The sequence below is a fragment of the Natator depressus genome, chromosome 12 (genome assembly GCF_965152275.1).
Source record: "Natator depressus isolate rNatDep1 chromosome 12, rNatDep2.hap1, whole genome shotgun sequence".
Classification (NCBI taxonomy): domain Eukaryota; kingdom Metazoa; phylum Chordata; order Testudines; family Cheloniidae; genus Natator; species Natator depressus.
Window position 1 is genome coordinate 11,397,289 of NC_134245.1, and position 25,437 is coordinate 11,422,725.

Genomic DNA, 25,437 nt, shown 5'->3' on the forward strand with positions numbered 1-25,437 from the left:
TTTTTTTTAATTATTTTTTTTTGGGAGCATCTTTAGCATCTGAATATAAAGGAGTGCTTCTTCAAGTCTGGCTGTACTAGAATACTGCTGTAAGAAGCAGTGGGCTGGTCAAGATGAACAGGTGGTATACCCGAGAAGGAATATCTTAATGGTTAATTGAGAATGCAGTATTGATACTCACTATTTAAGGGGAAATTGAAACTCCAGTGTATTGATCCTTATTGTTTAAGAGGAAATTGAAGGAGGAATAGCAGCTGTCCATTATTGATAAGAGTGAGGGTGTGGGAGGAAATTCCTCCAGAGAAAAGCATGCAGTTTAAATGTCTGGAGGACTCTGCTGACTGCTTGCTTATGTGGCTGAAGAGTAGTGTTCAATGTAGTTGAGTACAAGACAGCATTTGAGATATTCGGATATCTGTAACTATGACAAGTTCTATACTTTTAATATTCTGTTAACATTAAAAGCGTCCGGATTCACTGGAAGTGGACAGTTATGAAAGGCAGTTAGTAATCTAGGGAGATTTTTGAAGACAAAAAGGGCAGTTATGCCCTTCGAAAATTAAGGGAGTTAAGCACAACTCATACTTGTACCTTTAAAAGTTTCCCTGCTAGATACGAAAGCCAGGATTAACACATGGTCTACTTTTTGGTTATATTTAGATCTTGAACTTGGTTTTCTAGGGACTAACTTTCTATGCTTTAGTGTTAGAGACAAGGTGGATGAGGTAGTGTCTTTTATTGGACCAACTTCTCCTGGTGAAAGAGACAAGCTCTCAAGCTCCAGAGGGCTTGAAGAGCAGTTCTGTGAAACTCTAAAGCTTGTCTCTTTCACCAAGAGAAGTTGGTCCAATAGAAGACATTATCTCACCCTCTTTGTCTCTCATATATCCTGGGACCAACACAACTACAACAACACTACAATATACTTTATATTGCTTTATATATACTTCACTAATGTCAACCATGTACTTAACAACCCTCTCCAAACACGCTTCTTTTACAAATGGAAAAGAAGAAGTTTTTAATATCAAGGACAGAGCTACACTCCATAGATAGAGCAAAATGAAATTAAAATTACTTACTTGTAACCATTCACACTTATGGGATACTGCACCATCTCTGCCCTCTAAGCATTCTCGCGTGCCCACTCCTCTCCTCAGCATCCCTGAGGCACCGAGGGCAAGGCTATATAGGGGAGCATCCTCCCCACCTCAGTCCCTTTCTACCAAAAAGCCAGACACACAACAACAAGGACTTGCAGAGAGGGGAAGCAGGGTGGGAAGAATGAATATGCAGCACCACCTCAAATAACTCTGGTTACAGGTAAGTAACCATCATTTCTTCTCTAAATGGCTCTGCACGTTGTCACTTATGGGAGAGATTGATAAGCAATGCTGGAAGCAGGAACAGAATCCTAGTTGAATAAAAACTGAAGCACTGCCTTTCCAATGTACATTCTAGAAGCAAAATCCAGAGCACAGTGCTTGGTGAAGGTGTGTACTGAAGTTCAGATTGTAGATTGCAGCAACCGGCACCTGCCTCAGACAAGCAAACAAAGTAGCCACAGCTCTAGTAGAATATGGTTGAACTGAAACAGGTACAGGAACTTTTGCTAGCTTTGACACTCAGCAACGTATTGTTTAATCCATTAAGAAATAGTATGGGAAGAAACTGTATGCCCCATGTTGTTGTTTGCATATGAAACAGTCTAGGTGTTTTATGAAAACTTAGTTCTGTCCAAATAGGCGACAGCCCTTCTAAGATCCCACTGAGGAGGAAGAGTCTCCTTTACCAATGTGGCGGGGGGGGGGGGGCACTAATTGTAAGCAATCAGACACTACGTTGGCAAGAATCAGGTCTAAGAATTATCTTGTCCTATGAAAAATAGTACAAAAGGTGCAGATCAGCCATGACTGCATTCAGTTCACGCAATCTCCTGGCTGGCGCAGTGCCAATACTGAAGGCCGTTTTGATAAGTGATTAAATGAACACTCAGCCAATGGCTCGAATGGAAATTTTACCAACATGGTCAAAACCAAACTGAGGCCCCAAGAAAGGACAGGCTTTCAAACAGTAGGATACACATTTCAGATAACCTTTTTACAAACTTTTAAACCGAAATATGAACAAACAATCATCTACCATCAACTAAAGAAAGATATGTGGAGATGGCTAACAAGTGGACTGTGAATGGTGAGTCAGCCAACCCCTGATGTAAGTATTCCAGAACACAAGAAATGGAAGCTGATGGGAGAATTTTTCTGATTCTCCTACCCACGGAATTCAATATGGCACCTATCGAAAGAAATTCTTTGTGACACCCAGAGAACCAACTTTGGTTGAGGAAAACACCCTAGGTCTGACAAAGAGATTGGTCATGGTGACTATGTGATGCAACAGGTCTTCAGGCACAGCAGTCTTCAGTAGCCAATCATCCAAGTAAGGATAAACAAATACTGATTCATCGGATACACTGCTACCACAGAAAGGCATTTTCTAAATACCTTGGGTACAGTGGAAAGGCCAAATGGGAACATTGTAGTGGAAATGGTGCCCAGACACAGTGAATCAAAAGGTACTTCTGATGATTTTGGGCAAATTGTGATATGGAAACGTATCCTTTAGATTGAGGGTTACACAAACCAATCCAAAAGCAACGGTGAAGAGTTTATGGAAGTCAGGGTCAGCATACGGAATCAGAACTTATGACTGTACTTGTTCAATTCCCTCAAGTATAGTATCAGCCAAACTTTTCCCCCTCCTGCCCCCCATTCTTTTTTATTGGGGGGGAGCACTAGAAAATATTAGGAGTAAAAACTCTTGTCTATCCAGGTAAGCAGGAACCTACCTGACTGCTCCTATCAGAAGCAACCTCTCCACTGCCACAAGAAGAATTACTTTGTGAGAGGGGCCCCTGAAAAAGGGATGGGTAGGGGAAGTTGGGGGGAGGCACTCTTTCAAATTGCACATAAACAGCACTTTTCCATGAGACCCTTTGGTCTGATGTAATCTGCCTCCATATGTTGAGGAAAAGGGCTAGACTGTCTCCAAAGAAAGGGGTAGAAAAGTGCTTTGATTCTCCAGCATCTCATCAAAACGGAGGCTTCATGTTCCAGGATGAGGGTGCTGATGAGAAAGCAGGTTGTTTGGATTTGGAAGCTTATTTGAAAGGCCTCTTTCTGTAATGGCTCAGTGAGGCTACAGGTTGTTGATATTTCTGATGAAGAGTAGGATGCTGCATGCTGGGTGTAGTGCTGTCTCTCGTATTGGAAAGGAGTGGAAGGCCTCCTTGGAGCAGATGGAATCAACCACACAGATCAGGTTGTTGATTTGGGGCTCTTTAGTTTTTCTAATAAAGCATCAGTCTTTTCACTGAAAAAGACAGCCATTTTGAAGGGAATATCCTTCCAGTTTAGTTCTAGTGTCCACAGCTAGAGACAAGGACCGAAGCCATGCATACCCCTCCTGACAGTCACAGCGGAAGTCATTTCTTTGACAGAAGAGTCTGACGCATCAAAGGAGACCCTGAGGGAATGTTTGACTACATTCTGACCTGCCAATAAAATGACAGGAGAAGGCTGAGACACTGTCAGGCAAGTCCTGCAGCCACCACCACCAAATTGGGCACAGGGTGGGTAGGGAAAATAAGAAAACCTTTCAGAGAGTATCTGATAGCTTGCTTTCTCAGAAATGGTTTGATGACTGTGCAGATTTGGCCAGCAGTAACAACCCATCCAGGATGGGGAGTGATATCCTTCTCTTGGCAGCAGCAGCAACATCAAATACTAAAGTGAGACGTCTCTTCCCATCAGTACCACACGGAGATTCAAAGTGTACACCATGCAATACACCAAATCATGGAACTGCATAGCGTCCTCTGAAGGAGAGGAGGCTGAAGCCATCTCCACATGTTCCTCCAGTGACAGAAACTGGACCTTGAGCCTGACCTGAATGCTCCTGTTCAAACAGAAGAGAAATCTCTCTTCATTCTCCCTCCAACTGAGTCTCAGGTGTCACTATCTGTACTGTCAACTGATCTGGGGAAACAGGCACCGACTCCAAGGGTGCTCCGGGGCTCAGGCACCCACAGGAAAAAAAAAATTGTGGGTGCTCACTACCCAGGAGCCAGAGCTTGAGTGTTGAATGTGATGAGTTCTGTGCTGCTAACAACTTCTGCCCTTGGGGCAGGGAGTTTGTTTATAAACAGAGGCATGGTGATTAAGATAACAAAAGGCTTGTCATTAAATTCAATTAAGAATCGTTAGATGATCTTGAAAGCATTCTCAGGCACTCCAGTTAAAAGATAGGAAACAAAGCGTTGGAATAAATGGTTCAATTTTAAAACAGAGAGAAGTAAACAGTGGTGTCCCCAAGGGGGTTGTACTGGGACCAGTTGTGTTCATTATATTCATAAATGATCTGCAAAAAGGGATAAACAGGGAGGTGGCAAAGTTTGCAGATTATACAAAATTACTCAAGATAGTTAAGTCCAAAACAGACTGCAAAAAAAAGTTACAAAGGGATCTCACAAAACTGGATGACAATTTCATCTGCTATTTTGTTTCCATGTTAAATGCAAAGTAATGCACATGGCAAAATATAATCCCAACTATATATACAAAGTGATGGTACCTAAATTAGCTGTTACTCATCAAGAAAGATCTTGGAGTCATTTCCAGTACCCTGGAAGCAATATGTTTCCAGAGTGCTGCAAATTTATAAGAATCCTTCTCACTGTTCCTGTATCATCCTGAACCATTCTCCAGCTTGAGAAGACTTAAAAATTATCTCCAGTCATCAATGGAACAGACGCAACTGAATAATGTAGCTGTCCTTAACGTGCATCAGGACAATACCAGGGAACTAGAGGTGAATAAAATTGCTGACAGTTTCATCCAGAAAGCTACAGTGAGACATAAGGTCTTTAAACTAGGACGTTAAGTGAAGACAGCATGTAGGTGATTACAATGATTTCAATATACTGTAATTTATAATGTAGTTTATAACAATTATTTAAATACTAATGACATTCAGTTACTAGACTATGGAAGAAGCGTGTAAGTATGCTGAAAAACAGCCTCCCCCAAAATTGGCAAAGTGACCCTCTCAAACACACATGCCCCCTCTTCCAAAGCACACACTGGCAAAAACAAAAGTCAGTGTCTATGTCTGGAGACATCAGATATGAGGATCTTTGGGCTATCAGATTCTTTGCAGATGAAATCACCTCTCCATCCGCACAGAAGATGAACGAGGAGACCCTGAGGTGGCCTCCAACAAGGCCATGGGCCCCAGGACTGCCTGTCACTCCAACAACTGCGGGTCAGGAACATGCAAATGAGGGTGGAACGAAGAGTGGTCTGAACCTTGCTACAGGTCTCTATATTCTTCTTCTAGCCTCCTCCTGGAAAAGGGACCAGAGAAGCGTACTGTGGATAGTAATGCATCCTGAGGAGACCCTGTAAGTTTCTAGGAGGAGGAATCAGGAAGCTTTTCCGGGAAGAACCAGCAACAGGATCTGGTCTCGCCTTCCTAACAGGAGACAAAGTCGACAACTCTGGAACTGAGGACACATGCCTTCTTTTAGGCACCATGCGCTTCACACCTGGATTCAAAGCATGCAACAAAGCCGAGAGATGAACCTGGGCTACCACAGTGATCGAGCACTCCAGAACCAAGGAGGCAGGCGGAATGGACACAGAGATCGCGTCAGGAAGTGACAATGGATCTGAAGGTCTGAATGTCATCGGATCCAATGATACACATGGGCTCATATCTTTCGTTATTGAAGCTGGAGATGCAATGGGTCTCTGCTTCTGGCTCGTAGTGGCCCTATCAGAATTGGATAGATTTGATAGCTCTGATGTGCAGGAACCGGCACTGCTAACATTGACAGTCTTGTTCCTATGCTTCTCTTTCCTCGGTGCCACAGCATCCAAATCCGAAAGTGCTGATGGCCCTAGTTCAGAGGCACCACTTATGTCAATCTTCCAGGAAGTGGAAGAGGCAGTCAGAACAGACCCTGGTTCTGCAGTCACCGGAGTTATATCAGAGCTGAATCACTGTGAGACAAGAGAGATGGCACCAACAAGAGCAGCTGAGCTAGACCTCGACCTTTCTTCCAGAACCAGGGCATTGAGATCTGACCATGCAGCCTTGATTCAGACATGAATAGCTTGGGGGCTTGACTGAGGGAAATGCAGGAACCAAATCCACCCTTATAGGGGCTCTGGCTTCTGAGAACCCTTCAGTTGACCAGAACAGATGGAGGTCACCGGATTGAGATTAAACTCTTTAGACCTTGCAACCGAAGTCTGAACAGATCCGGTGTGTCTAACCCCCAAGCTTCCTTAATCAGAAAGAGTTGCAGATGACTCTCCCCATTCTTGCAGGGCCTGGGGGTGAAGGTCTGACTGATCCAACACCCAGAAGGTGCCTGGTCTTCTCTCAGACACCATGCACCGCATGTGGTTATCTGAAATTGAGAAGAAAGCAAAGCAGGAAGCACAACTTTTTTGCTTTTCTGATTCTACCATACCCCCAAACTGGGGAGACACTAACTTCTTGCTAACTTACTATAAGCTAACACTAACTAGCTGTTTTGGAACAAACAAGTTCCCTCAAAGAGATTGGAGGAGTTCACATCCATCCAGGCATGCACTGGAAGGAATGGAGGTGAGGAGGGTGCTCCACCCCCTATACAGCCTCACTCTCAGTACATCTGGAAAGATAAAGGAGAGAACACAAGCGCACTAGCTGAGGCTCCTAGAAGAGGTTTTTACCACAAGGTGGTGCAGTATTCCATACACTGGAATATGCAGAGCCTCCCAAAAGAAGAATGTTTGGTTATCAGTGAACTTGCACCACCGAAGATGTTCCTAGCATATTTGACACTATGGAATACATACACGTGAAAAGTCACCCCATGATCTGGTAGAAGAGTGAGATTTAGCGAACAAGAAATTCAATGATTTGGGTAGTTTAATGGAGGAATACTAATTAAGTGAAAAGGGAAGAGAAAAATAAGATCCAATAAACATACTCCTAACAGTTTGCAATGTTGGATTCTCCCATCGCGTCGACAGATGTGTGTTCTGCTAGTGTTGACCTGAGTTCTGGGTTTATTTGTTTTTATGGCTTCTCACATGGGAAGCGAGTCCAATCCTGGATTTGCAAATACGGTTGCGGGGAGAGTTGGAGGCATTGGCCTTATGATATACTATTTTTTTCTGCAAAGACCTCACATGCCACTCCTCACAAGTGGACACAGCCTCATGGCACAAACCTCTCAATCTGGGTCTGTTCAATGCAACAAATTCCCAGATTCTAAGGTCTATGCATGTTTTGAAGTTGGCTTTCAAAGTATCTGTATCTAAGGTGAGGTTGATCCTTAGAGTGGGTCCCCATGCTCAGCTGGTTGAACAGCATGGCTTTCAGTATGTCGGAAACCTCCATGTGGACAATGTGTCCAATCCACTGAAGTTGAGCCCTGATGAGCATGCTCTCACTGCCAGAGATCTGGCACTTCTTAAGGGCTTCAAGATTGGGTATCCTGTCTTGCCACTTGATGTTGCAGATTGATTTCCGGCAATGACGATGAAAGCTCTTTAGCTATTTAAGGTGACATGTGCAGAGTGTCCATGTCTCACGGTGATAGAGGAGTGAGGTCAGTACAGCAGCATGATAGATCTTTATCTTGGTTCTTAGGCGGACTCCACATTTCCTCCAGAGAGTCTGTGGGCGAGCCTGCCAAAGGCCAAGCTGGCCTTTACTGGGAACTGAATGATCTCATTATCCAACATGGTGTTACTGGAAAGTATGCTACCCAGGCAGCAGAATTTCCTGACCAAGTAGAGAGGTGGGATCCTGAGGCTTGCAATGCTAGTGCTGACTGGTACATGATCTCTATCTTTTTCAGACACTGTAAAACTGAAGAATTTTGAGGCTTAGGCAGAAAGGTCCACAATAAACTGAATGTGTGTGTGCAGTGAAGGGCACAGTCATCAGAAAACAGGAGCTCTCTTAATAGCTGTTCAATTACCTTGGTGTGGGCCCTGAGTCCATGTAGACTGAATAGACGCCTAGCCCCCACCCCCATCCAATCTAAACTGAACGTGTACACCTCCATCAAAGTCCTGGAATGTGAACAAGACAATGGCTGAAAAAACAATGGCAAAGATGACACGAGACACATTACGCATCGTTAGATGTTGTTGGTACAGGTAAGGCTACTGATGAGTCACCACACTCCACCATCACCCTGGCCATCCTGAAATTACCAGATGACAATCATCTCTGGGCAGCCAAATTTATGAAGGAATTTCCATAAGCTCTTGTGATTCACTGCACCAAAGGCCTCTATCAGATCAATAAAACACCAGGCAGGGATCCTTGTTCCGTTCACAAGACTTCTCTTGATCTTTGCAGACAGACAAATACATGTCTATGGTGCCACAACCAGAATGAAAGCCATACCACGACTCTAGATACACCCAATCCAGTAGTTGAGATACAAGCATGCCGAGGACACAGAAGGGTCTTCCTTGTTATAGATAGCAAAAGAGATTCTGCAATGGTTGTCACGATATGCATCACTTCTTTTTCTATGGATGGACTATGAAAGCATCCTTATACACCTGTGTACCTGCTCCAATAGAGTTTTGAAAAGGCTGGTGAGCTCCCTGATCAGGCGGACACCTTCACATTTGTATACTAGGTGCAATGCCATCGGGGCCTGGAGACTTGCTCATGAACAGCTGCTTGATGGCCTCAGTAACATTGTCTAAAGAGGGGTCCACGGACAGCTCTTTCATGACAAGATGCTGCAGGAATAAGTCAATGGCTCCCTCAGACATAGGGATTGACAGTTCAGGAGACTACAAAGAGCTCTGTCTGTGAGAAAGAATATCACCTTCTGGTCACCAACTGCTGCAGGTACAAAGGCTATATCATCGGATTTGGGGCCACAAACATTATGGAGACCTTGGTGCGGCTCCCCTCTTACAACCCTGCTGAGATCTTCATAAAACGCCTGCCAACCTCCTCTTATTACGAGTTATTGTCAGTGCGTAGGCACTGATAATGGTGGCATACTGGTCTCTGGACAAGTTTACATGGAGCACCATAAATTGGTCATTGACTCCCTTGGGGACCAAGTCAAGCTTCTGAAAATGTCAGGTAGGATGGCTACCCTTACCCCAACTGCCTTGGCTTCTCCTTGGCCTTGCCAATCCAATAGTAGGTGTATCTTGATCCCACCTCCTCAAAAGGTGTGATTCATCAGTGAGTCTGGTTTCACTGAGGGCAGCAATGTCTATTAAAAATCTTCAGTGTTTTGGCAATAAGAGCTGTCTACATTCCTATATTTGGTCATTCCATTACCCAAATGTCCATCTGAATTTTTGTTTTATTGTGACCCCTGTGTTGGATGACCAATCAGGAGCAGTAGCCTGACAGATATGGAAGGGGCAGGTTGTGTTCAGGATTATTTTCAGTCCCCTTTCCCTGGACTGGGGAGAGCAATGCTGTGCCTAAAAAGACCTGCTCTGTCACCTCAGGAGGATATGAGCTCCTCATCTGCCTTGATCTGTGGAAAACAATCACCACTCTCAGGCCACCTGTCTGCAGAGTGACTAAGTAGTGTCAGCAGCATCCTCTGCCTGTCCCCATCGCCACAGGACTCTGGTAAATTAACTGAGTTAAATGAGTTGTCTGAACAACCTGCACTATGAATGGATTTAAGAGAGATGTTTGTGCAGAGCCATTTCTGCTTTCTTGCCCCATCAGCTGTTGTCCTGCTGGTGTAATAGATGTTATAAGCATGGGAGCGGATACTGGTGCAGGATTTGGTTCTGGAGTTGTCCTTCTCCTAGGTGAGTGGTCAACCTGAGTAAAAAGCCTCATCTGCCCACGGATGTAGCAACTGGTCATTGATTACGTATATAATGCAGCTTACCCTCATATGCCATCTTAAATCATATGCTTCATCACCATGCCCTCCATTGTCACTGTGTTCTGCATTGTCTGCTGATGAAGTTTTTGTGGTGATGCTGGCAGGAAGGTTTAGGGGTTACTCATACTTACCCAAGGAGCGTGGAGGGCAGAAGTGTCATCATCAGGTCTGCCCACTGCCCAACAGAACTTCAATATTGATCTACCAAACATTTTATCTTTCCTTTTCCTACCAACACAGCATCAGGGAAAAAAAACTGTAGAGAGCTGCCATTGGCTTTGATTACTATTACTAAAAGCAGAGAGAAAATTGAAATATATCTATTTCAAAAAGGACCATTACGTGACAGACAAAGCAAAAAGAGTCGTGTAATGGCTTGTATAAGCTACGTTTCATACTACATTACCCATCAACTCCAAACAGGTGGATCTCTGTCATAAAAAGGGTCAATTTTTTAAGCAGCTTTCACTACTATTTTGGGAAGGGGGTGACTGACCTAGCAAATTCTAATGTGAGCTAACACATTTAATCTGATTTAAGTTAAAACTGCTTTTTATCATCCTACTATACTACAAATAAATACTCAAAGCTCATGTAATGCAAGAATACTTTCTATTGGCATATGTCTACACTTAAACGGTTACAGAAGTGCAGCTGCACTGCAGACACTGCCTACACCAACAGGAGGGGTTCCCAAGAGGCAGTAGTTAGGTCAACAGAAGAATTCTTCTGTTGACCTACTTCTGTCTACACTGGGGGTTAGGACAGCATACCTACGTCTCTCAGGGGTGTGGATTTTTCACAGCCCAAGAGACATAGCTAAACTGACATATGGTCTCACTGTAGACCAGCTCTTAAAAATCCTTACATTTTAAGGATATCCTAAAAGATTGTAGAATGAGGGGACTCCAATAGCATTTAGGAAAAAACTTCAATAAATGCAACTAATTTATGTCCTTAACTACAGCAGTTGCAGGCCTCATGTAAGAAGACACTAGTAGAATTCACAGAACAGTAAGGACACTCAATGGGGCAAAGACTCCTGTGAACCTCTGCTTCATTAATTACATGTGCCTAATTTGATATTATTAGCTACATCTAACTTCAGTTTTATTTCACATGCATTCTTTATACATACCCACCCTCACAAATCCTATTTCAGACACATCTATGCATTTAAAAGCGAAACGCCAGTCAACTTTATTCTTCATACATATATGTACAGCCAATTGAAAAATGAAATCATAGATGGAAGTCTTCATTTGGTGTAGTTTGCATATCAATTTAAGTACAGTGCCAAAACCTTAAAACAAAGAACTGCATATGTATGCGAATGTTTTCTAACTTGGCCAAATAAAACAGATTTTCACCAGACCATAGGAAGATAAATCTGCAGTAAGGACACTTCCTCTTTCAGATTTCAAGTTTCTGTGTCAAACCACTGAGGCACTAGAGCAGGGGTGGGCAAACTTTTTGGCCCAAGGGCCACATCAGGAAATAGAAATTGTATGGTGGGCCAAGAATGCTCACAAAATTGGGGTCGGGGTGCAGGAGGGTGCTTTGGACTGGGACTGAGGGGTCTGGAGAGTGATCAGGGCTGGGAGAGGTTCAGGGATGCGGCCAGGTGGCTCTGAACACTGCCCCATCTGCAGGCACCGCACCTGCAGCTCCCTTTGGAGCACACAGGAGCCAGAGCGGGGCCACGCTGTGGCTTCCGGAAGCCGCATGGTACGGCCCCCGACCCTGTGCCCCAGCTGAAGCGGGGCTGAGCCACGTGGTGCGGCCCCCGACCCAGCACCCCGGCCGGAGTGCCGGGGATTAAAGCAGACCATCGGCTGTAGTTTTGCCCACTCCTGCAATAGAGCCATTCAGAAAAAACTGCATAAGTGATAAATCTATTGTGTGTCCCTCTCCCCGACACTCTTCATATTTTAAAAAAAGGCTCAACTGTTTCCGGTGGATACTGGGCTAGATGGACCATTGGGCTGACCCAGTATGGCCATTCTTATGTAGTTCTAAAGGTTTATTTGCGAAGTCAATAATTCTACGTAATGGATTTACTTTTCTTTTTTACATCTTAGGTTTTTTGTATTGAATTAGCTATGTTAGAATAACCTTAAGGTTGCATGGTAAACTTCTTAGAGGAATTAAAATATTTATTTTTCAAAATTACTTCACTTCACACCCCCGTGTGTGCACGCATGCGCGCGTGCACACACACAGGGTCACATATTTTGTAGCTTTTGGAGGCAGATCTCATTGTACACGCCAGGGGCCCCTTGCATTACTTATTCCCCCAGCCACCCTCATAAGCTTCCTATGTGCTACGTTCTCATGCCCCTCCAGTTCAGGGACCTCTTACAACTTCTACCCCCTCCCCCTGAACCACTGTCCTCTATTCTCCCCCTCACTGCAGAGGCTCTGAGCACTCTCTTTTCACCCACAGCCCCTTTTCCCCTTGTGGCAAGGGCTATGCATGTCCACCATTCCATCCATGGTTCCGCTTCCCCTCCTCAGGTCCACACCCAAACAGGTCCCTGCTTCCCAAACCACCGCCACTTTACACATGTACCCCCACCCTGCCCAATTCCTTTGTGAGTTGTGCCTAATGATGCCTCCTAGGACATTCCCTGATTTTTTGGAATTGATTGGATGCAGCTTTCCACCGTTCCAAAGTTATCACATTACAGACTGAAACAGATGCTACAGAGTTCAGTGTTAGACCTTGCTTCACTTGGCAAACTACAGTACAGTCTTAAATCACGTGATCAAATACTTTTGTTCTCCACATGACCCCCTTCCTCTTTCCAACTGGTCTTTTTAAGAAAAAAAAGTCTATTGAGAGACTGTAGTCTCTCGAGATTAAAAGTAACTATTCCACAGCCTCCTTTTTCACAGGCAGGTTGGTCTGCTTAAAAGGCTCAGGGTAGAAGATCCCAGAAGTTCAGAGTGGATGCAAGACTGATTTCTAAAGCAGAATGAGAAATTCAGGAAAGAATTAAAAGGTATTCCTGGTACAAAACTAGACTGTGTTCCCACTAGAAGCATTAACCACTTTTAAATGTCTGGTCACTTTTGAGGAAAATCCTAAGGAGAGTGCTGCTTCAGACAGAAAAGTTGGTTCACCCATGGAAGTGCTAGTTCATACAACATGCTGTCTGAAAAGTGAAAACTCTCATTGGGAGCAGAAAAAGGTAAATCCCATTCAATGTAAATCTGAAGATACTTATGAGGAGCACTTTACACTTCTTGCTTCCTTTATTTATTTTGCCTCATTTTAACTCAGAATGAAATTCAATTAAAGCCATATAAATTCTCAACTTTGTGTGTCCAGTTGAAGAGTATCCAGCTTTAGAAAGACTATAATAATGAACATACAAATTCTGAAAATAAGTGCTCTGCAGAGGTGGTCTGGAATCTTTCTATGCAGCTGTGGAAACAGAATAAACTGGCTAGTTTTGCTGTTCGTGACAGAGGGCTAAGCCCTTCTAACGGACAAGTCTGATTCTGCCTCAAAGCACCAGACAACTGGAGACCCATTGTGGGTGAATATGAAATAAGAAGTTTAACGAGCCACAGACTTTTTTCACTTATAACCGTGGCCATATGTTTACTGACAAAAACCTTTGTTAATGAAGAGTTAAGGTTACCCAGTTGTATCACGTCCTTTCAGAATGTTGAATGCAGTAAAACAAATGTCCGAAAACCGGGAAATACACAGTTAAGGTACACACCCACACAACCCTTAACTCTGCCCTCCTAGAGGTGGCCAAAGCCACTGGGAATTACCTGCATACACTGCTGCTTCCGTCATTGTGTCAGGTGAACACATATTGAATGGTGGAGAGCTTAACTGGAGCAGCTTGGAAGAGCTGTGATTGTGAAATGAAGTGATCTTGAGGGCTGTACACCTATGGATGTTTGTGTTAGCCCCTCTCCCTGACCATTTTACATGTGATCAAAGGAAAGAGGTACCTATATACCTTGAGAGGGCTGACCCCCTTGGAGGGACATCAGACTAGCCCGCTGAGTAGGACCAGAGAATACTGCCTAACTCTAGATTCACCTGTGCCCACTCCACTTCAAAATATTCACCAACAGCTGCAGTTAAAGTGGTGAGCAGCTCTGTGAAAGATGCCTCAAGTGACTTGCATAAATATCTATGCATGTTCAGCCAGGAGCCCACTTATCCAAGCATTTCTTCTCAGCCACAAGATCATAAGATCTCGTGGCCCCACAAAGCCACGAACGGATACCACCTCTCCACCCTGAGCAATATGTAGCCTTCTACTGAGTAGGGAGTGAAGAAGAGGGAGAGCAGGGGATATTATAAATAGAACACCAAGAAATACACAGAAAAACAAAAACGGCAGAAAAACGAAAGGGCAGAAGGGGAAAAGAGACCCTACATGGCAACTGTGCTGATGCACTGAGGAGATACCAATACACTTCTGTAGCTAAACAACAGCAACCACCAGTTACTTCAGTTTGCACAGATTTCAAAGTAGCATTGTGGAAAATAACCAGATACACTTTCTCTATAGGATTCCAGCAAAACAGAAATGAATAAAAAGTGAAAACCCAATTTAAAAAACCCCAGCTCTATACAAATAAACGGTATGCCTTTATAGGTCTATTAGAGGTACAATGTGGGTGAAGTATATCTTTGATTGGACCAACTTCTGGTGTGAAGAAGAGCTCTGTGTGATTCAAAAGCTTGTCTCTCTCACCAACAGAAGTTGGTCCAAAGATATCATCTCACCCATTATCTTGTATTATCTCATTGTGTCTCCAATATGCTGGAACCAACAAGGCTACAACTACTCACACTTTATATGCCTCTCTCTCTTGCTTAGCCATAGTTAGTATTTTATTGTTCTACTAGGTTACTACTAATTTATTGCACCCAAGTGCACTACGCATTGGGACTATCAATAGAACATTTCTTCCTTGAAGAATTTATAATTTAAGGCCCAAATCTCACAGGAAGTTGTATGTTGTGAACTGTTTTGTCCTTGTGAAACTCCATTTGATTCAATGGGGTTCTGTGCAAGGACAAAAGTCTGCTCACATTCAACAAAGTATATGAGCTGACATAATTGCTGCATTATAATGTGGCTGGAATATTTTAACAAAGAAGCAGATCTGATGGTTCCATTTAATTTTTTTCTAATTATAATATTCATATTGCTAATAGAATTGTCTTTGAAAAGGCTCATAATGCATTGAGATAAATACATTAAACATATGTAACACATTCAGGAAAGTTTGAAAAACTCTTAAGTTTTTATACCACTTACCGAAATATAGGAGTATGGCCAGGCTTTGGTTTGTTCCAAGTAAAGTGCGAAGGAACAGAAAGAAATTGGTCACCAGGCAAATCCTTTTTCAACACATGTTGAGATCCAGAGCAATCATCTACTGCAGTTTCAAGGGATGGTGATAAATTACCCTGTTCTTCAGAACAGAAATCTATTTTTCCTGATAAAGTAGCAGTTTGATCCTCAGAGGTCTTTCTTGTTTTAAGAGGGATGTCAGTCTCTGTACAACACTGAAATGGTGAAAGGCCAGGATTAAGACCTTGTACACTATGGAGAGAAGTGTTTAACCATGTGTCTTCTGTTATGCTTCCCCTGGGAGAGTGGCCAGGTGATGGAGTTGGAGAATGGTGAGGAGAGAGAGAGCCGGGATAACAAACTTCTGCACTGGAGTGTCGTCGCTTCCCACAGGGGGATGTAGGTCTCGATGACGGCCTTGATGTTGGTCTTGGGTTTAGCCAATTTTCATCTGTAATACTAGTTCTAGGAGAATGACAAGGAGACTGTCTAGGAGACAGGGCATGCCCAAATCCATAAGGCTGCTGCCAAGGTTCATCCCCTGGACTCCTTGGAGAACCACCAGGAGATGCCAAAGGAGATCCAAGGGTAAATCGAGCAGCAGCTTCATTCAGCTCTGAGTCTACATCATCATAAACATGAGAGATGGACTCGCAAGAGGAAGCATCTGAGAACCAGCTCCTGGAGGAAATGCTGCTGGCAGGGCTTGGGCTAAGGGATGATTCCCTGTATGATGGCTCAAGAGGAAGATACAGGTGGTCCCTTGAAGGCCTTTCCATATATTCATTTTCTGGGCCATTTGTGCGCAATTCATTCTCACTAGCTTCAATCCCTTGATGACAGTTAGGAGAGATAGATGTAATTTGAATACTAGGGCACTCAAAGGGTTTGGGTCCACCTATTGGACTGTATTTGGATTCTGGTACCTCGCAAGTTCCTTCGTAGTTTTTATGACCCTGCAGTCTGGTTGGTGGAGACAGAGGAGAGGAGTGTGACTGCAATCCATGATGAGGGATACAAATTGGCTGATTTACAGAGGATGATGGTTGGTCTACATTAAAGATGTATATGGATGCACAATCATCTGGTTCAAGATCTGAAAAAGGAAGAGAAGAAAAAAGTCAAAAGTGTAGTATGTAGTATATCAAGTTTCACTTATTTGCCTGATAGTTACTCATTATTCCAGGCAATTCCCAGGGTACTGAAGGCTGTCCAGCTTTCCCACTAGATACCACAAACAAATTTTACAGCCTTAATCCATTTCAGATTTTTTAGATACCAGTTATAAAGTGATAGTTACATGAGGCAATATTTTAATAGAAAAGACATTGCATAGCCGTGATTTTAATGATACATGTTGAATTCGTACACTTGAAAACAGGTTATATATTTACACCCTGAAATACTGATAATCTTTGTACTTCAATCTTTATTTTCGAATATATTTTCCGTAAAACATTGAAAGTTTTAAAAACAGTCAGTTCATTACTTAATTCATACATGTAACTTCCTGTATTTTTTCCCCAATAAATTTGCTTTCTTCACTGGTATACAGGAGATTTCACTTTATTATAGTCCAGCTTTCCATTAATAAATGTATTTTAAAGTATTAGAATAGCATGCTTAGCAACATTTACCATGTTTAAAATTAGAATACTACTAGTAATAGAAAATGTTCATGAGTCATACCTTTATGTACAGATTACAAACAGCCAGAAACCATTCAATTATAGGAGGCTATATTATATATATATAGCGCAATACCTGTAATTGAGATTTCCTGAGCACTTCTATTCCAGAAATCCTTCCTCAATCTTTAATGTTTTCAGATTGAAGTTTTCCAACTCCAAGGGTCAATAAAAGCTGTTCATTAAAACAGGGCAGAAATAAAAGCTGTGGCATGTAAGCCCTGTAAATATAGTCAGCAGTTGCTTCCTTCAGTTCTACACCAGCTTCTCCCATCCCCCTCCTCTGGACTGGGAAAGCTCAATCAGCAAGAAGCCCGAGAGTGGCCTACAAGGCTTTCCCTCCTGCTTGTTACCACTGGAACTTTCCATCTGTTGCTATTCTTCTGCTAAGGAAAGCCTCCAATTACCAGCTGCTGCTGTTGCTCCTGCTCAGAGAGGTGTATATGAACACAATTACTGGGGGTCGAGGCGTATGTCCCCATCCCCTGACACCCCCCCCAACAAAAAAACCCACACCTGATTCATTCTGGTGCCACCCTCTCCCAATATACAGTATATGAAAATAGAGGGGAATGAATTTAGCATCCTCCTCCAGTCTGTAATCCCCTCTGAGCTTCCCCTTAGCGCAATTTCATTCTTTCTGCTATTGGCCAGATCCTACAGGGCTAGACCACAGAGAGAAGTATCAACTCCTACGCTTTAGCTGATGTTTCAGGTGACACAGAACACAGCTGTATGCAACCTCCCCACCCTACTTCCTCCCAAAGCTTGCCAACCTCTATAACGGTGCCACTACTGGAAGCAGGAATATAAGAACAGATGAGAGGAGGGACAAGACCAAGATCACGGCAAGCACCAAGAATATAAGCAAGCGAGCAAAAGCATATGGTGATGGGGTGGGGTGGAGGGAAGACAGACAGACATAAGTCTGCACCAAGAGAAAATGGCTATTTCCCCTGTAACAAATACGATAATTAAGACAGTCACCCACAGTTATAAACTACACTGATTTCTTAATGGTGACTACTGCACCCTTTGGAAACTAAGCCACTACCAGTGTTATTTTGCCTACTTCAATAAGACAGCATATAAAAGCAGTGAATTTACCAGTAGTGACTCTAACCTCAATAATGCATGACTAAGGCTACGATTCAATCATGAATATTTTTAGTGAAAGCCGTGGACCGGTCACGGGCAAAACACAAAAAATCATGGCCCCGTGACCAGCCCATGACTTTTACTAAAAATACTCATGGTTGAATCGTGCGTGTGCACACTACGGGGAGAAAGCCGGAGGCCCGATGCTGTTGGGGGTGGGGGGGCACCACTTCCAGGATGGGGGGGGCCCACAGCAGCTCTGGCTGCTGCCAGGATGGGGGAGCCCCAGGGCCAGCTGCATTGGCAGCTGCTAGGGCAGTCCACGGGGCCAGCTGCCCAGCGCCGCCAGAGCAGTGACCAGTGCATCTGGCTGTGAGACCACCCAAGTGGCTGGCTGCAGACCCGCTCTAGTGGCGGCCAGTGTGGCTGGCCCCAGGGCTGCCTGAGTAGGCGGCTCTGGGGCCAGTTGCTTGGGCGGCCCTGGAGTCAGCCACACTGGCCACTGCAGAAGTCAGAGGTCACAGGAAGTCACAGAATCCGTGACTTCCGGACCTCCGTGACAGACACGGAGTCCTATGCATGACTAAATAAGTGTATTAGAATCTGTTTTCCTCAACAGGGGCTTCCTGTTCTGACAGTATATATACACTAACAAAAAAACATAAAATTCAGCGTTTCAAGTTTGCCACTATGGAATTAAGGCTTGCTTGATACTAAAAATCAGTTTAAACAAAACATCTGAGCACGATACAGCAAAATTACAAAGCTCTGGGTTACCATACTTAATGATGCACTGTAATTTGAATTTGTATCTTACCAAAACTACACTGCAGAATGTGAGACTAGTATGTAATTCCACATATAAAAGGAAAAAAAAACAGCAACATGCTTTTTTTCTTTCTTGTGCATCACTAGATTTTTCTCAATACATACAATCATCAGCAGTTCATGGTGGTGTTTGGAGTTAGAAGTGAATATTCCGGGGGTGGCCAAACTGGCTCGTAAGCCACATGTGGCTATTTTACTATTAAAGTGTGGCTCTTGGAGGCCCCCCCCCGCCATTCTTCACCTACCAGTCGGGGGGGGAGGGGGGCGCCACGAGGAGAGCTCGGGGCTTCTGCTCAGCACACGTGCTGAGACTCAAGGCTTCAACAGGAGTGGGGCTGAAGCCCTGAGCCCCAGCAGGCGTGTTCTGCAAGGCTGAAGCCCTGAGACCCCCCCCTTGCAGGGAAGAAACCCCTAGCCCCACCACCCCGCTGCAGGACTGAAATGCCACTCCGGGTGGTGTGCCCTGGCTCTCGAATTTCTGAAGATTGCCGAATGTGGCTCAGAAGGTCAGTAAGTTTGGCCACCCTGATATATTCTCTAAAACTGGGGTGGGCAAACTTTTTGGCCCAAGGGCCAGATCTGGGTACAGAAATTGTATAGCGGGGCATAAATGTTCATGAAATTGGGGGCTGAGGTGGGGGGGGGGAAGAGGAGGAGGGAGGACTCCGGCTGGGGGTGCAGGCTCTGGGGTAGGGCTGGGGATGAGGGGTTCGGAGGATGGGGGGGGGTCAGGAGTGCAGGCCCCGGGCAGCGCTTACCTCAAGGAGCTCCCAGAAGCAGTGGCATGTCCCCCATTCCAGCTCCTATGCAGAGGCTTGGCCAGGCAGCTCTGCGCGCAGCCTCATCCGCAGGCACTGCCCCCTGTTCCCGGCCAATAGGAGCTGCGGAGGTGGCGCTTGGGGCAGAGGCAGTGTGCAGAGCCCCTTGGCTGTCCCTGTGCGTAGGAGCCAGAGCGGGGACATGCCACTGCTTCTGGGAGCCATGCAGAGCTGGAGCGCCAGAGCCCTGGATCCCACGCCCTGGCAGGAGCTCGAAGGCAGGATTAAAACATCTGAAGGGCCGGATGCAGCCCCCAGGCTGTAGTTTCCCATCCCTGCTCTAAAAACAGAGCTGCAAAGCCTGAAACTGGGAAAGAGGGATTTTTGGGTCATATGCACATCCCACATCAATCTGAACATTCAGGGAGATTAGACAAAGCAACTGTATCCCCAACAGTCCTTTCAAGTAATTTTACTTCTTACTCTTGGCACCTCAATATTATGCTAGGTACGCCACAAACTGATAAATCTGACAGTTTATCAACTCTTCAAAGCAAGGACTACCTTCAGACAAAATGCAACAAAAACAGTGAGACAAAACATGAGTCATCAAGTTTACAGTTTTCAGCAAAAGCATGCATAGTGAACAGGACTGGGACAGGCTAGAAGGGGTCAGACTTTGTGGGAGAAGAGAGGCAGAAGGATCTGACCACTAGAGTTCACCCCCCATCCAGTACCCAGAATGCAATAAAATTCTAGAGCCTCAATTCCTCTGCAGTCAGCGAATATCTATGAAACTCACTGGCAAAGTGTCTCTCATCCTCCTCTAATGCTGGCCCACAAAGAGAACCCTACAGTAACTCCTCACTTAATGATGTCTCGTTATGTCGCTGATCTATTAGGGAACAAGCTTCTTTAAAGTTGCACAATGCTCTCCTATAAGTTGTTTGGCAGCTGCCTGCTTTGTCCACAGCTCACAGGATTCTATGGAAGAGCAGCCCCTCCTTGTGAGGATTAGAATCAGGGGGAGCCGGCAGCCCCCCACCCCCAAATCAGCTCCCCTAAATTCCCTGTAAGGTATGTGGCTCTGCAGCTGCCCAGCAGCAGTTCAGATGGCCATGCTGCTCCTGCCCTGCCCTCTGCCTTGGAAGGGCTTCCAGGAGCTTCCTGCTTGCTGGGGGAGAGGAGGAAGGGAGAGGGGTGCTGATAGACAGGATGTCCCCCTGCTCCTGCCCCCTGCTCCCTACTCCCTCTCCAGAAAGCGGAGGAGGGGGACAGGGCTCAGAGACAGAAAGGAGGGAGCTCGCTGGAAGCTGTTGCTTCTGGTCTGAACTGGCTGATCTGCTTAAAAGGGCAACGTACTTGAAGTGGGGTCAGCATACCTAAAGGGGCAATGCATGTATCTCTGACTCATGCACTCACCCCCCAGCACTTTGGAAAGTCAGCACCTGCGCAGCCCTGCATGTACTGTCAGGAGGCGGGAGTGGTGTGCTTCAGCTGGATAGCATGAGCTCCTTATCACGTTCAGTTTTTGCAGGGAAGATGCCATGCATCTATTGCGTTTCCTCCGTCTTGCCTCAGTCTATGCTGCCTTGTAGAGTGTGAGGCTACATCAACAACAGCATATTAACCTTGAGGGCTCAGCTGAGTGTTCGTTCATCATTTAGCAGCAAGGTATTCCCCGGGAAATATTTTCACCCTCTGACTCTACCACCTGAACCAAGCTTCACAATAATATTGTACACAGCAATGAATTAAACTGTTTGTTTCAAATTGTTTAAAACTTATACTGTATAGGTATATAATGTCTTGTCTGGCGAAAAAAGTGTCCTAAAACCTAACACCCCCCCCCCCATTTACATTAATTCTTATGGGGAAATTGGACTCGCTTAACATCGTTTCACATAAAGTTGCATTTTTCAGGAACGCAACTCCAACATTAAGTGAGGAGTTAATACGAGTAACTGACAGAAATAATACAGTAAGTGGAAAAAGTCTGCATGGTGGTTCGAAAGGTTCCAACCCTGCTGATGAACCATGTGGGTATCAATATGATGCCACATGCTGAAATTTGTTTTTCTCCGCCTCGTTTCTTTTAACAGCATAGGAAATTACACACAAAATCACGTTAAAATGAACATTACGATTTCAATATCAAGCACTGAAAAGTTAGAAAACATCTGAATTAAGATTGCTAAGTATTCAAAAATGTTGGCACCCCAAGTTCATGGACACTTGATTTTGTTCTCTGTGCCTCAGCTTGCCAGCTATAGAACGGAGATTATACCACTTTGCCTCTGAGGTGTTGGGGGGGAGGAGGGGAAATCAGTTCATTAGTATTTCTGAAGTAGTCATTTCTAAAAGCCCACATCATTTCTGAAACTTCTTCCATTTTCTTCAAAGACAGTGTTTGGTTAAAACCAGCTCAAGAGAGAAGGTATTCTGATGAGCAGAAGCACTGATCCAGCATTTCAGATCAAATGAAAAAGAGCAGGTTTAGGAGTCTGGCAACTAGGGGGAAGACAGGATATCAAAATGTAAACAGATTGTGCCACAAGGAAAAGAGAGCCAGATGTCTACAGCAGAGAGAAAAATGCAGTAGATCATAACATGGAATGGGAAAGGAAAGAACTTTATACCAATCTTTTTTTAAAATACTTATTTTCTACTTGGTCTACAATTTGCTGAGTGACAAACATCCACTGAACTACAAAAGCTATGTCCCATATCTGGCTGTAAAGATGATGTAAAAAACTGGAGCCACTAAGCCAGGGGTTCTCAAACTGGGGGGTCAGGACCCCTCGGGGGATCACAAGGTTATTACATGGGGGTTGTGAGCTATCAGCCTCTACCCCAAACCCCGCTTTGCCTCCAGCATTTATAAATGGTTTAAAATATATAAAAAAGTGGTTTTAATTTATAAGGGGGGGTCGCACTCAGAGGCTTGCTATGTGAAAGGGGTCACCAGTACACAAGTTTGAGAACCACTGCATGAAGCCAACTGCCCTGATTGTTAGTGGTGCTTTATTTTTCCCATTTGGAAGTATTACATTCATGATGAAGTAGGGGAAGGACTTAGCATAATTTCTCCTCTGCAGAAGGGCCTCTTTTTCCTACAAATTATGCCAATGTATCAGGGATGGAGTTTGTAGAGGTTGGTTCAGTAGCAGGACACATGGCAGGTGAATTAAGTTTCACAGTGCAGGGAGTATTAGTGACGACGCTGGTGTACTCAAGTCTATGTTGAACTGCAGAGTTTTTCTTACTCTGATGCATCTAGTCACTTCCAGATCTAAAGATTACAAGGAACAGAGATGAGGGGGCATGAGACCACATGAGCACAGAAAAGGCACTTTTTGACTTCCACACAGGGGAGGAGCTTTTTATTGCAAACAGAAATTGGTCTTTGCAAACCAAAAGATTTGAAATCAATAAAAGGACTCAAGCCTTTGGGCAACAAACTACAGTATCAGGATGTTCTAATACATAAATAAAAATTCGGGGCATATAATACTGAACAGCAGTTTACAGATAAACACAGCCCAAACTGTCAACTATATTACATCAAGGGTCGCTGAACTGCTGTTCAAATCTAAGTGCCAATACCATAGTTGATGTCCATCATATAATCCTAGTCACTGTGTATGGCCTAAATTCCAAAAAAGGTCCAACCATCAATCACCTACAGAGATGGAGAGAAGCCACAATACACAGGAACCAAAGGTCCTTTTAAAAAATAGTTTGATATACAGGAAAGGTGCTAGATTAACACTATAAAGTGCCTGAAAAGAATAACTACTTAACTGTAATTCTGCTTTTTTTTTAAAAAAAAAATGAACTCCTAAATTTAAGTAGTATAAGTCAAGCCAAAACTTCTCTAGCTCTCAAAGCTTGGTCCTTTGGAGGCACAGGCAAGCAATCCTTATTCTGAGGCCAACAGCTAATGACATAGTGCCCTCTAGAACATATATTTTTCAGTTCCTTGTTAAGCAGGAATGAAGAGCTCCCCAAAGTATAGTTTAAGCCCACACAACATTTGTCAGGGACAGATCAACAAAAGGAAAAATAAAGAAAATACCATACCCCTTCCCCAATTCTGACAGTAGGTGGATGTGTAAACAGGAATCCATTCACATATTTTAACGAATCAGAATTACATATAATTCTCTTCTTTAAAGATAACATATTGAATGGACTCCCAATCTTGATGGCTAAAGTCAAGAGTCTTCAAGTTCACAGATGATCCAATGATAAAGGGGGGAAAAATGTATGAGGGGGAACAGGATAAAATTCAGGTTACAGAGAAGTTGTCCCAACCCAAGACAGAGTTCGTAAGGCTGAAGACCTAGAACCAACATACAGCTCTGCAGCTGACTGCAATCAGGACATTTATGTATGGACAACTGGTCTCAGAATGAGGCTGCCCTGTCTCTAAGAGTCAAAAAAAAATATCTAAGTATGAGGCCCACTATTTCCACCTTCCATTCCCCTCCAAAAATATCCATGCAGTAGGGAACACAGAGAGGAGGGAAAGTTCTTCATTTCTTGAAGTACCAAAAACTGACAGTGGGTAAGGAATCTTCATTCCTTCTCCCATGCCCAGGATCCCTTTGAAGGGACTGGGGGGGAACATAAATGGTAGAATTTCATCACACCCAGGGAGAAGGCAGCAACAGTATATATGTGGGAGAAAGATGTACAGGTACATGCTCCTTATTGTTGGAGCTCTCAAGACCACATATGCTTCTCTGCTGCTGGTATGGCCTACATCTATCAGCAAGAGAAGAAAATTACTTAAAATAGTGGACCATGCGGGTGTGGTGGAGGGAAGGGAGAAGTGCAGTAGACAAGGGTATTTGTTATATACTTGGATGGTCAGAAGTCAGTGCTTTAAAGAATTTGTTTTAAACTCCCTCCTCCCCCCACATGATGTTGAATATTTAAGAAAAATTCAGCATACAATATGCATATCAGTGGCCAGACAAAGGGTCCAATTATTATAACCTCAGCACTTCAATAGTTCCTTTTTGCCTAGAAAAGAGAATTTGTTATGGTTTAATATTCATACAAAAAACTGCAAACTTACATTGGTGAAGAACAGGTAGATCGATATGTTGAAAGAAACTCTTGCAACATTTGCCATTTCCCATCAGAAGATGTAAAAGATACACACACTGGTCACTCAGATTCTCCTCCCCTGCCCCTTTCTTCTATTACAGTCAAACATTAAAAAAAAATGGAGATCAGCCATCAACCAAGATCAATTTTTTAAATCTATTCTTTGTAAAAAAAATCTTTGTTCTCACAGCATGGTCATGAAAGGAACAGAATTTTTAAAGTTTCCTTTTAAAGAAGAGGGCAAGTTGGTTTATTTACAAATGCACATTAACATCTATACCCAAGGTACTCAGAAAACCTTACATCAATTAAAAAAGTTATGGCCTTAAAAAAAAAAAACCACACACTTTGAAGTTGAAGAAACAGTTATAGAAGAATCAAGCCCTGTTTATAATCAGTCATCATCATGAATGGTTTTAGACACTGCCTCCACAACACATGGTTAAAAGTCATATTAATCACGGTAGCTAACTTTGTTTTGTTCATGCCAGAAGCCTAGGATGGCACAGACATCAACTGATTCAGCACACTTTTTTGCAGAAATGGTTTGTGGATCCTGTTGAAAACCACTGGCCTAGACTGCAAAAGAGTGTGCTGAATCAGTTGGCGGGGCTGAAGCCCCGATCTCCAGCGCCCCCTGCGGGGCTGATGCCGGGAGC

At 43.9% G+C, this 25,437-nt stretch overlaps 1 protein-coding gene across 2 annotated transcripts in view; it reads right to left on the minus strand.

Moving 5' to 3' along the window:
- The window catches only part of NFATC3 (nuclear factor of activated T cells 3), a 140,048-nt gene that overhangs the window by 89,847 nt on the left and 24,764 nt on the right, over positions 1 to 25,437 (minus strand). For both annotated transcript variants that reach the window (XM_074968584.1, XM_074968583.1), the window contains exon 2: positions 15,253 to 16,384. In XM_074968584.1, coding sequence (XP_074824685.1) covers positions 15,253 to 16,384 — 1,132 coding nt within the window. The remainder of the gene's footprint in view (positions 1 to 15,252; positions 16,385 to 25,437) is intronic.